We start from the raw sequence: 12467 nt of genomic DNA, 5'->3' as shown, positions 1-12467 counted from the left end.
GAGCTCTGGCCCCATAGCTAGCTTGGCCCTTGCTGTTTTTGAAGGTGTGAATTTTTTGGCTTTGCAATGGACTGACAGGTTCCTCCAAGATGCATTGCAGCCCTGAACACAACTGGAGGCCACTTGAATGATTCTGCATCAGTTGAGGAGGTTGCAAAGACCCTTTTTTTTTTTTAGATTTTGCTGAAATACAGTAACAAATGCAGAGGACGCTTACTTGTGCACCAGTTAAAGCACCAGTGCATCTGGTCCAGGTCTCTTATCTTGGTGTTTTGCCAGCTGGATGTACAAGGACGAGAGCTGCTCTTCCTACCCTGCCGTGGGAGTGATTTTGCGTATTTTCCAGACTCCCGGCACCAAAGATATTAACCTTCTTTCCTCAACGTGTTTGAAAAATGACAAGATGTTGTTCACATGAGCAGGATCAATTACCTGCTGTCTACCTGGAGAGATATTCTCCAAGGGGGCCTTCATCTCTACGGCAGGAGATTCCTGCTCGGTCAGCTATGAAAAACAGCCCGGTAGGACCCTCCTCCCCCCTTTCCCAAAGCAGTCATCTTGAAATCATAGTCCGTGGGATTTGTGTTTGAAAGCAAAATGTGAGGCTCTGAGCCTTGAAAAAGCACACAAAACGAAAACTGAAAAAAGCCCAGGGTAAGTACGTGCAAGGTGCTGTTCACAGGGTTTGCTTTAAACCTTCCCTTCAAGAGCTTCTCCTTGCTTTTATGCTGAAATTCAGAAATGTCAGGGTGAAACCAGGCTGCATCCCCTTGAGATGCTTGGAGAGATGTCGGAGAACCAGCGTCTGAGTGTACCGTTAAAACAGATCAAGGGCTTGGTGTGATTCTGGTTTTCTTGTGTGTCTGGATCCGGTGGCAGCAAAGCTCTGTGTACTGTTAATGTTTGCACATCTGGGTTGCTGTCTGCAGCTGATAGCTTTTCTTGGGGGGGGGGAAACTTTGCCTCTGCAGAATCAAAATCTGAAGTCAGGATTTTCGGAGAGGTTTAGGGGCTTCTGAATATCTTTTTCTTTTTGAAATGCCAGCCCTCCCCCCCCCCCCTTCTCCCGAAAGAGCAGAACAGCTTTCTTCTGAAAATCTAACAACTACGGCTCTGCAAATCACTTGTCACTTTGGAAAATTTAAGTCATCTTTTCATTACTGGCTGTTTAGGGGTTTTAGTAGCACTGGATTGCCTCTACATTCATAGTCGAAACCTGACAAGTAACACAAATGCTCTTCCAAACCCTGTCATTACTAATGCATTCTCTTTCAGGTCTTTTTATTAGTGCTCGTAGACATTTTCCTCATTAGAAATTCACCTAGCAGCTCCCCACTCATCCCATTCAAGGTTTCTCATCTCTTATTCTCTATTGGCATGCACTAGGGCAGAAGTATTACCTTGTGATGAATTACTAAATGATGGAGAGACACTGCAACCTTCTGCTTCTTTCTCTTGCCAGTGAAAAGCCAAGTGCTGGTTTTGGATGGACTGTCTTGCAACACTTGGGCTTGCAATGTCAGCTTGGGCTTCAAGGGAAGGCAAAGGCGTAGGGCAGGTGCCCGACCGATAGCCAGAAATGCTTCTGTGCTTGCACTTGTCTCATTTTGGTCCTAAGCTCGTAGGTGCTAAAGGGCATGGGCACGAATTTCCCATCTGATGTTAAGAGCTGTGGTTGTGGAGGTAACTGCTGCCCAAGGGAGTCACTTGAGCGTCTCAGTGGGAACATCTTCACAAGGAGGTGGCACTGCAGGGACCTGGACCGGCTGTGCTGGGAGCGTCTCACTGGCCTCAGTGTGTGAACCGTCAGGTGAATGAACAGTGCAAACTTTTTCATGAATTATAGCGATGACTTTGGACCTCCAAAGCTGAATGCATTTTGGACCTGCAGAAGACATGATTTGAGAAGCTTGGAGATCTCCGGATGGCTTTTTTCTTGAGTGTTGTTTCTGGGCACAAACATAGCCTGCCTGACTGTGCATCCAGAGTTACGAACCTCTGCCACGCCGTTCTCAGAGGCGCTAATGCTGCTGGGGGTTTAGTCCAGCCCAGTGCTCCACAGATCTGGGGTAAATTAACTGAAGATCTGCTTTGCTTTTCTTCCCCAGAAAGCGTTTCTGAATATTGCAAGGAAACTGCTCAGAACAGCCGGCTTTCCAGGAACGTGCCCTGCCTTGGGGTTAATAGGTTACAGCGTGTTACCAGCTGGAGCCGTGTGCCCCGGCGATTCGGAGCAAGGAGATGAATGGGTGCGATGACCTGTGAACAGGATGCCCTGCTCCCTGCCCTCTCTGCAGGGCGTCTTGCAGCTAGAGGGGCAGGGAACCGGTGGCTGCCCTGAGCTGCGGCTTGGGATCCTGGCATCAGCGATGCGTAGGAGCGGGCGTACCTGGGGGGAAACAACCGTTTCTGTACGCTCTCTGTTGCCTCTTGGCTGGTTTCACCTTGGAGCGTTCTTGCTGAGCTCCTCGGGTCCCGTGGTTTGCAGATCTCCAGTCTCGCTGGCAGCGCGTTGTTTGGCTGGAGTTGCCAGGAGGCTCCTCCGTTCCCAACCCTCGCCTGCGTGATCAATCTCGCTGTACAATGGCTTTGCCAGCGACTCGCTGCCTCCTCCCCATCGCTCTTTGCAGGCTTGATCCCTACTTTGTTTGCACTGGCTGTTTGATAAAAGACGTTCCTGTGTAATTAAATACCCCTAATTAGTTTTGATCAAATAGCAAACTTCCTTTCATCTCGTCTTGCACCGGCTGAAGGTCTCTGCGGGCAGGCTCGGCCAGGTGTGCTGCAGTGCATCGGCTCTTTGCATCCTTGGGAGTCTTGTCCCGGGGCTTTGGCAGTGTCCACACGTGTGTACGCACCAGCATCGACGCGCATGCGTGCGCGCACATCCTTTTAAGATCGCAGCCGCCGGAAGGGTCGTAGCCAAGTCATTCACGTGGACCTGAGCCAAGTAACTCAAAAGTCAGAGTTATGGGTTTTCTCCTTGACTGGCTCCATTGTGAAAGCCAAAAACCAGCAACCACCTTGCGCCAAGCCAGTTAAGGTGGAAGCGGCTGCTCCCCCAGGGCTCCCTTTGCTTTGCTCGGAGTGGGAGATGTATTTCACTCGGGTACTTGGTGGTTTGGAGGTTGGCTCTGAGAACCACGCTCAGGTGTGGGGCTCACCAGTTAGGTCAGCGGGGCTGTGGGATGAGGATGAGTTTTGCAAGTGTAGAAATCCTGGAAGCGAAAGTCAGCTCGTTTAGAAAGGGAAGATGAAAGAGCAGGGCCATCACAGGGAGAGGAAGAGGAAGAACTTGTAAATGAGACAGAAACCACCCGATCCCTGTCCCTGAGTGAGCAAGCGGCTGCGTGGTGCTTAGTTCCCGGCTGGGGCTAAACCACGACAGCAAGGATGAAAAGCTCTTGCAGAATCACATCCAAAATTATACATAGTATTTGAATCCTGCTTCCTGTGCTGGTGGCAGGTGACAATCAAACATCAAGTTCTGAGTTTGGTTTACCTTGTTTGATCTCTGTTTCCTCCTCCTGCCTGCTGGTGCTTGTAGGGAAGTGCTGTGCACTGGTGGGGCTGCCCCAGGCTCCCCCCCCCCGGGTCGTGCCCCATTTCAGGCTGGTGCCTGGTACTGGGGCTCTTGCCGCACTCATCCAGTTGATACCTGGTCCCTAAAGCGGGGGACCTGCTGCTCCTGAGAGCCTCTGCCACCCCAGGCTACAAACAAATGGGGAAAAACCCCAAATCACCCTCAGCCTCAGTGGCAGGCTCAGCTTACCTTCGCCCCGCAGGGATGATGGGAGGAGATCATCACAGGGTTAGTTCAGCGGCAACAAGGACGGAAATCCTCGAGGTGTTTGCAGAGGAGTTGAGAGGAGCAGAAGCTCTGGGCTCCTGGTGCGAGGCTGCATGTCCCCGAGCATGGCCGAGAGCCCCCGTTCTGGGGACTGTCTGGAGGTGACTCCGTGCCTGGGGGCTGCAGGAGCTCACAAGGTCAGTGTCTCTCTGGAGAAAGCTGTGGTGGTTGCGTGACCCGCGCTGGCTGGTCCCCCCCCTCCCTACAGAGGAGCAGAGAAGGTGCAGGAAAAGCTCCTCTGGTCACCAAAGGGCTGGAATAGCTTTTGGCATGGAGAAGGTACCTGGATGTGGTGTCCTCACCTCGGAGAAGAGCTGCCTTCAGAGGGAAGCGTTAGACTGGGGCTGCACTGAAGTAGGCGAGTGGGAAATGCATATTGACGGTGTCATTGCAGCCCGTGCTGGGGGATGCCACGTGAAGTTGAGCGCCCACCAGAGAGAAGGTCTTTCCCCATAGGTACACCAGGGAGCTGTGGAGCCCATGGCCGCGAGGAGGGCAGAAATGCGGATGGGCTCCGGCGGCGATCAGATGAATTGTTGACCACAAGGATGGGGATGTGCCATCTGGCAGCCCCCGAACACCGGCTCGCCAGAAGCTGGGCAGGCTCCGTGTCTCGCTGGGCCCATCCCAGCCAGCCCCTGCCCTGCCTTAGCAGCTGCGTGGGGCAGCGCCGAGGACAGGGCAGGGAACTCGCACGTCCTCCCGACCCGGCGTGGTGCGTGATGTGCCAGCCCAGCAATACTTAAAACTGTCCACAAGAGTCACTGTTGCTTTATCTAAGGAGCCTCCATTCCTTCTGCCTGTGAACCGCCCGATTTCTTCACCCCGTGGAGGCCGTGCAGCTCAGGTCTCCATCCGTGACGCTTTTCTTGTGCCCCAGCAAACGGCAGGCGAGGAGCTGCAAGGATTCAGGCTGCTGAGGAGGACGGTGAAGGAGGGCTGGCGCGTTGCAGGAGCGACCTTTCCCATTGCTGCTCCACGCTGGTTATTTCTGTGCAAGACTCCCGGCAGACAGCCCTCACCTTCCCCGCCTGTGCCGCAGCAGTTGCGCTTGGCTCCTTGATTTGCCCAGGGAGCACAGCGTGTGCTTCGGAGACGCGTGGCCCGAATTAACCTCTCTGCAAATGGTTTCTAAGTAACAGCAGTACATGTAGCAAGATAAACTGTGAAGCCTATTTATATTTACTGAGATTGTATTAACCTTTGAAAGGTTGACCTTATGCCAGGAAAAAAAAAAAAAAAAGATAAAGTGGCAAACACATTTAGAGCATGAGGGGGTTTTGTTGTTGTTTTTAATCCTTTCACTCTTTGATTACTTCAGCCTTGGCGGTGGTAAACATACACTGGCTTTCAAGGCATTCCTGATTTTCACAGCTGCGGAGCCATTAAGTCTTTGCCTGTATGAGCACTTTCAAGGTCAGCCATGATGCAAAACTCAAGGCAACGCATCAGCTGTGTGAGAGCTGCTAATTTTCTTCATTTACTCTCCTGTCTCCTGATAACTCGTGCGGCAGATCCATCAGCAGCGTGCCAAAGCCCCGCATTGCTCCTGGATGTCGCCCAGGCTGGCGTGGGGAGGGCAGGGGTTGATTTGGCTGTGCCGGCCCCAGGGGACAATCCGTGACCCCTAGCTGGGGGCTGTCGCACACGTGATCATCATTACCAGCACCCCAGTGCTTTCCCAGTGTTAGACTTCCCATCAGAATTGGAATAAACAAACAAACAACAGGAATGCGTCGTTTGGGCACAGTCTTCTGTCGGAGCTTGTTCTCACAGAGCTGAAGCCTTGGAAGGAAGTCTGTCCGACGGGGTCTCTGCAGGAGGATTTGCTGCCCGCTGCGGCACCGCACGGCGCTGGAGCCGGTGACAAAAGCTCGCCGTGTGCGATGCGAAGGGATGCGGGAGCATGCGAGGAGCCGGGGCTCGGTCGGGAGGAGAGCCCGCGGGCGGGCAGAGGAGCACGCAGCGTGCAGCGCTGGCAAACGGGTGCTGGGTGCTGCTGGACCGACCTCGCCTGCGGGTCCGGAGATGGATGCTCTGGCGCATTTGGCACAGCACAGCCCCGCTCCTCGTTTGTCATGCCTCCCTCCCCGCACAAGCGGGCAGACGTCACTGCCGCTCGATGCCTCGGTTTCCCTAATTTTTAAAGGCACGTGAATGCTGTTTGCACAGAGGTGAGCGGTGAGGTTTAGCTCAGCCAGTCGCCTGCAGCCCTCTTTGAGGCTCCTTGGTGGATGCACTACAAACAGAAACAAAAGACAGTGGCGTTGTGTGATCCAGCAGGGAGGAGCCCTTGGCAGCGATGTTTATTAATGTATCTAATGAGGTGGCCTCTGGTCTTTGCAGTGCAGCCCAGAACAACAGCGGGTCTTTTGTAAACATGCCGTCAAAAAAGAGCAAAGACAGAAAGTGCCCTGTGCATGGATTTATTAGATATCCCCCCCCCCCCGCAATTATCAATGCCGCTTTGATTTCTGAAACAGAATCAAAGGATGTGGCTTGATATTCAAGCCCTCGCTCGGAAAACCTTTGTGGATCCAAGTGTCTGCTCTGCAGGAGCCTTCAGCCCCGTTGCTTGGCTGTGCCTTCTGCCGATGCTGGTGCTGCCTGGAATTGGGAGTGCATGGGGATTTGGGGCTGTGTGGGTCGAGCTGGGGATACTGGAGTCTGTTCCCAGCCGGTAGCTGGTGTTTTCGGTTCGTAGGAGGACTTATGAGTGCCGCTTGCTAGCACTGCCTTGGAAATCAAGGTCTGTTTTTGCACCAAAGTGTTCAAGGCAAAGTCAAAGGGGATGAAGATGTAGTGCAGCTCAGGCAGCGGTCAGGGACTCTGCGTGTATCCCATACCTCTGGTAACTAATTAAGAGGGGAAAAGAGAAGTTACAAAATCCAAATAGTACTATTAGGACCGAGAATCAAGCCCGACGTGTTTCCTCCTTGGTAAACTAAAAAGAGGCCACAAAGCTGAGTGTGGCTGTTCTGTGCTGGAGAAGAAATCATCCTTGTCCCAAATCCTGCTGCCTTTCCTCTAGCAGCCATACTTGGTCTTGGAGGTAATGGTGATTGAAGGCCTCACACCCAAGAAATTGCTGCCCTAAATAAACCTGCTAATTATTGGGTGCCAGTATTATGGCGGTGGCCCCAGGCCCTGCTCCGGGTCCCCACGTGCAGGCGGTCCGGGATGCCCTGGCATGCTGCCGGAGCGGAGCTGCAGCCTTGGCGTTGGGCTGGAGGGACCTGGGGTCCCCGGGGCAGCGCTTGCTGCGGGATCGCTGTCGTTCCCTGTACGTGCCAGTGTGTGGTTTAGCGGTGTAGCAAGAAGAGAGTTTTAAAAGTGAAAAATGTTGATACTTTCTGCGATGTTCTCCATCCCCAAATATAGGCGGGACTGCCCCCAGTCCTCTCTCTAAGTGAGCTGGACCCTTTGCCCCTTCCCAAACAGTCTCTTCTGCTGCTGGTTAGGTTTAGGGATTTACAGGGGAGGAGGGTGTCTTCTCCCCTCCCCACTAGCCAGGCAGGGAGGGGAATGAGGAAGCAGCAAGGGTGTCTTTTCATTCTGCTAAATCCTGCAGAACGTGCCTACATGAGACTGTTAAGCTCCTGATCAGTAATTACACACTGCAGCTCTGCCTTTAATCGGGATAAAAGACTTAAGGAAACCCCTTTGCCCCTGGTCTCTACCTTCTACCTAGAGATTTTATTGCTGTGAATGTTAGTAACAGGACCAACTGCAGGAGCTCAGCTCTTGGGTTCACGCAGACTCTGGGAGCTCATGCAGCCTTTCCAGCTCCTTACTGCCTTGGCGCTGCTTCTCGTTGAGCAATTATTTCACGCTGTCTTTAGAAAGTAGAAAGAAGAAGAAACCAGGGGGATGTCTGGGCAGACGCCGGGTTGGTTGTGGTTGCAGTGGCTAGTTTCTCTCTTGAGGCCCCAATTCTGCAAGTGGCTGAACTTCCCTGGCTGGTTTGTTTGCAGCTTTGTTAGGCACGGCTCCAGGAAAGCAAGAGGTTAGGAGATATGTGCTGCAAGCCCTGCCGCGATCCTGCCTCCTTATCAGCACCTCGGAGCCCGGGGGTGAATAACCCCTTGGGAGCGTGTGTGTGCTGACAGCTCCCTCGCTGCTGGCCCTGGGGACCAGGGCGGCTCGAGTGGCCTCTGCGTGGGGGTGCTGGGGGGAGCCACCCCCTGCTACACAGAGCTTGGCCTGAGCCCCCCAACTCTTGGGACCCCATTGGGTTTTTGCAGATCAAAATGTAAAAATAATCAAGAAACAGCCAGGCCCGCTGTTAAATGCAGAGCTGAACGTCTGCACGTGTTCAGTGCTGAGCACACAGTAAAGGTTTGCAGAATTGGGAGTTTATAATTTTAGTTCTTGACCTTAGTCCTGGTTTTACCAACAGAATGTGGGCAAAGGTCCTCATGCTGGAGGTTCGTTGGTCTTTCTCTAAAGCTGGCGCAAGGTCCCCAGATAACCACGTTTGCGGCTCTGAGGTTGATGCAATTCCGAGTTAAGGTGGAAGCTGCGTTGCGAACTCCTTTGGGAGTGGGGAGAGCCAGGCTTTGGATTTTAGCCGCCTCATTAATCGGATCTCATCCTTTTTTCTTTTTTTTTCCTTTACAGAAACCAGGCAATGCGGAAAAAGTTAATTTTGTACTTTAAGAGGAGAAATCATGCTCGCAAACAATGGGTAAGTGATTCCCCTATACCTTATTTTATATGTATAAAGCAGAGTAATTCATTATGTGAGAAAGAAAAGGACGTTTTCCAGCAGAGAAGTACTGATGCTCAGTACTTTGCCTGTTTCATTGCTGTGGCATCTCTTATGCTTAAACTAACTTGGATGTAAAGGAGAGGTGCAGCAGGCAGCACCTCCCTCCCCAAGTACCCCCCGCAGAGCAAGCATGTGGGGTTGGCTTAATCACAGCGAGCCCTTCCTTGACCTCAGCGAGCCTATTCACAGCGTAAATGTCTACTTTGTGAGTAATTGTACCCTAAGAGAGGTGTGAAACAAGCTGACTCTGCTTCCAATAAATGGTCTGAAGACTGATCTGACTCTTTCCAGCTGACCACAGAGCGATGTTCTAGGAATTTGTGGTTTAAAACAAAAATCAAGCCCCGGCCAGTTAATTTCTAGGCAGCTTTGCCTGTGAGATAGTTCCAGTGTCCTTCAAGGAGATGGCTCTTGGCTAGGTAAGGGGGAAGGTGGGGTTTATTATGGGACTTCAAAGGTGTTCGTTGCAAGGCCCTAGTAAATAGAGGGGAAAGTTCAAGTGGGATTTACAGAATTTAACATTTTCAGCGCTGACAGTTGCCTGCGGTAGTCGCCAGCGGGAGCTAAGAGGCGAAACCAGCCCAGAGGGGGAAATGCCAGCAGCAACGAGCAGCCCCCACCGGGAAGGTGGACTTTACGACATCTTTCTGTGAAGGGTGATGCAGCTCACGATCCAGGGCTTTGTGTTCTACATGGAAGGTGTAAATACCGGTTCCTGACTTGGTGTCTCCATTCTGGGGGCAGGCTCAGGTGCTGGCGTTAGCATCTTAAGTTGCCAGCGGTGCAGGTTTTCTGAGCGTCTCTGGTGCTGGTTTTGGACAGAAGTGCTCCGTCTGGGAGGAGTTGTTGGAAAAATTCAAAATAATCAGCCCTGGGAAGTGGTTGGAAGGCTCTACCTTTAAAAGCAGCTTCCAATAAGGCTGTTGTAGACATTTCTGAGCCAGTGATCAAATTATTTTCTTATTTTTCCCCCATTTTATAGCAATCTTCCAAAAGCCACGGATCTTGCACTCCAAAGGGATGGTTGTGCCCTCTGTTTGTGTCCGAATACATGTTTGTTTAGTCTTTTCCGTGGTAAAACTTTTATTCCAGGTTTCTAGCAAGGGGCTACAGGGCTTACGCCTTCAGCACGGCCCGGTGTGGCAGCCGGTGCTGCTCAGGGCACCTCGCCTGCTGCTGCTGAGCACTTCTGCAGTTGCGGGAAGCGGATCAATATTCCCTTCCTCAAAACAGGGATTGCAAAGCATCGTGTGGTTTTATTGGAACTAGAAGGGAACTGCCCAGGAGCTGCTTTCTGGTGGAAATGGCCGGTTACTGCACTAAATCTAGAGTGAGTCGCTCTGTTGTGAATATCGAGGAGCTGGGGGAAAAGGTTTAATTAGGCTGCAAGAGCACAGTTCCTAAAATACAGCTTGCAGTAAAGTCGCCTGTCATGCAAAATAGGTGAATTTCTGCCAGCCGGTTTATTCAGTGTCCTTGAAAGGGGATTTTTCAGTTTAGGGAAGCATTTTGCCTATTCTATAAAATAGGCAACATACGGTTGCTGAATTTGCAAAGTGAATACATTTGCTGATTCTGTTTGCAAAATGGGTACGCTTAGCTATTTTTCTGCCTATTTTGTAGCAGACCCTATTTTTAGCAAAGCCCATCTATGTGCCAGCGTTTCTTTGTGGCTCTTCTACTTTCTGGGGTATTGTCGCTGCCCAGGGCTGGCTGGAGCAGGGTCAGAGCTCGGTCCCTGCAGGGTCCAGCCCTGAGAGCCCCACCAGAGGATCCGCAGGGCTTCCTCCTGCCTCCACCAAGGTCGGCACAGCGGAAGACATTTAATTGCCATCAGAGGGGTGATGCTGCAGGGAGAGAAGGGTAAAGGGAGCTGTTCTGGCTGTAAGAGGTTTATCTCCATCAGCCAGGGAAACAAAACCGTGGGGCTTGCGTAGGAATTGGACTGGTACCTCCTGTCACCTTCGCTCTTCCCCTCTCCTCCGAAGAGCTGCTCCGTTCCCTGGAGCTGCGAGAACGTGGGCTGCGGGAGGGCTCGGGCTTGGCACAGCCTACAAACTGCCTTCAGCTGCTACGGCGGCGTTACTATTCATCCATTTTTAGATACGCATGTCAAGTCCGATTTGGCTCGCCATCACTTACTTGTGTGATTGAGAGGCTGATGGGCTGGTGAGCCCAGCCGGGAAGGGGAGCAGAGGAGGCACCGATGCTAAAAGCCGGCACAGATGGTTGCTCAGGAATGGACACGCTGGCTTAAGGCTGCTCAGAGGATGCTCGAAGAAGAAGGAATAGATGCTTCTGCTTCTGAAGCGCCTGACCAGGAGCTTCTCCTGGTGATTGAGCTGTGAAGATCTGAGGAACGCACGGTGCTATAAGGTGCCTGTAATCTTGGCTTCTGAAGGATGGCAGAAGATTGCGGGGAGCGTGTATCCCAGCTGGACCAAAAAGCACTAGAGAGGGATGCTGCAGACCAGCCCCACTGTGGTGGGGTTTGAAGGTTGCGTGGCAGGGAGGATCTCTTTGCTCCATGGTGGGAAGGGGCTTTAAGAGAGCCGATGCAAGTCAGAAGTGTTTGGCCGGTCCATAACAGAGCTGTGCTCCAGAGGGCTGAGTCCTGTGAGCAGGGAGCTTTGGTACTGCCCACCCGCTGCCGGCGTGTGAGTTACTGGGGAAATCAGCCGTGTGACATTGATGTTGCTTCTTCCATCCGCAAATACCAGTTCCTTAAAAGAGGAATTCTGGATAAAGCTTTCATCCAGTTGTCCCAGAGAGTGGAGGAAAAGGAAGAAAAAGAGCTTCCCCGCCGGCTGTGAAACAGCCCAGCGGCCGTGCCAGGCGGCTCTGCCGGGGCGGTGGCGGTGTGGGACCCAGTGCTGGCTCATTCCCACGGGGAATGAAAAACCTTTCAAAGCCTCAAAGCTTCTCACCAGACCGAGCCCTCGTGCTGGGCTGTCCCCCGGCCGCGCCGCGGGCTGGCACGCAGCACGGGGTACCGGTTGCCGCCTGGCGCTGAGGCTTGATAAACTTTGCGGGGTATTTTTAGCCTCTTCCCAAATGCGATGCTCTGAAAGCAGGAGGATGTAGCATATTTGCTGGCAGGGTGGGAGCTCTCATTTTCAGGGGGGCTGATAGTATTGCTTCAGGAGGGGTAAAAATGCAGCAGCTGTGATTTCTCCAAGCTGCCACAGTTTGTTGGCATTACCTATAGCTCCTCGTCCGCAGCGCGAGATTCCCCTTGGTGGCTTTTAGGGCATTTTTATTTTTGTTCTCATTCCTCGCTTTCATCTTACAGCCATTTCCTTTAGCTCCTGCCAAAACCCAAGCATCTCCTGTGCATCTGTGTGGGGCAGGAAAGCCTCTGGCTCCGGGCATGCAAATGGGAATTAATGTATTTGCTCGGGGGAGTGTTAGTCTGCATCAGCTGTGGGGGTTGAGGTGCTTCGCCCCACAGTATTGTCGAGGTGCCTCCAAAAGGCCACGGGGATCACAGGACGTGTTGCTGTGCTTGGGTTATTGCCAGATCTGGGATGGCTGGACCAAACCCACATGCTAGGATCAGCGTGACGCTGGCCGTGGGTTGCTGCGGGTACCTGGCACCAGCGACAGGCCGTGGAGCTGCCGGTCCTCAGGGTCGATGGCACGACTGACCCGCTTGGCTCGGGGTAACCCTGCTGCCTCCTGACCTGGAATTGGGCGTTTCCATTGGTTTGGGTTTGGGTTTTTTTACCTCGCCCCATTTTTTTCTTTGGTGGCTGAGAGCGAGCGAGACAAGAGCAGAGCGTATCTGGGAAATCCTACAGCCTTGGACTTCCCTCCGGTCATGGGGTGGTGGTGGCAAGAGATGAG

At 52.6% G+C, this 12467-nt stretch overlaps 1 protein-coding gene across 12 annotated transcripts in view; it reads left to right on the top strand.

Annotated features, from left to right (window-relative positions):
* Positions 1 to 12467, top strand: part of NCOR2 (nuclear receptor corepressor 2) — a 257644-nt gene that overhangs the window by 154528 nt on the left and 90649 nt on the right. For all 12 annotated transcript variants that reach the window (XM_072880181.1, XM_072880177.1, XM_072880178.1 and 9 more), the window contains one exon: positions 8471 to 8537. In XM_072880181.1, coding sequence (XP_072736282.1) covers positions 8471 to 8537 — 67 coding nt within the window. The remainder of the gene's footprint in view (positions 1 to 8470; positions 8538 to 12467) is intronic.

Source organism: Ciconia boyciana, chromosome 15 (assembly GCF_034638445.1).
Source record: "Ciconia boyciana chromosome 15, ASM3463844v1, whole genome shotgun sequence".
Classification (NCBI taxonomy): Eukaryota; Metazoa; Chordata; class Aves; order Ciconiiformes; family Ciconiidae; genus Ciconia; species Ciconia boyciana.
Note: the sequence above shows the minus strand (reverse complement) of the source record. Positions and strands in the feature narration are given on the sequence as shown.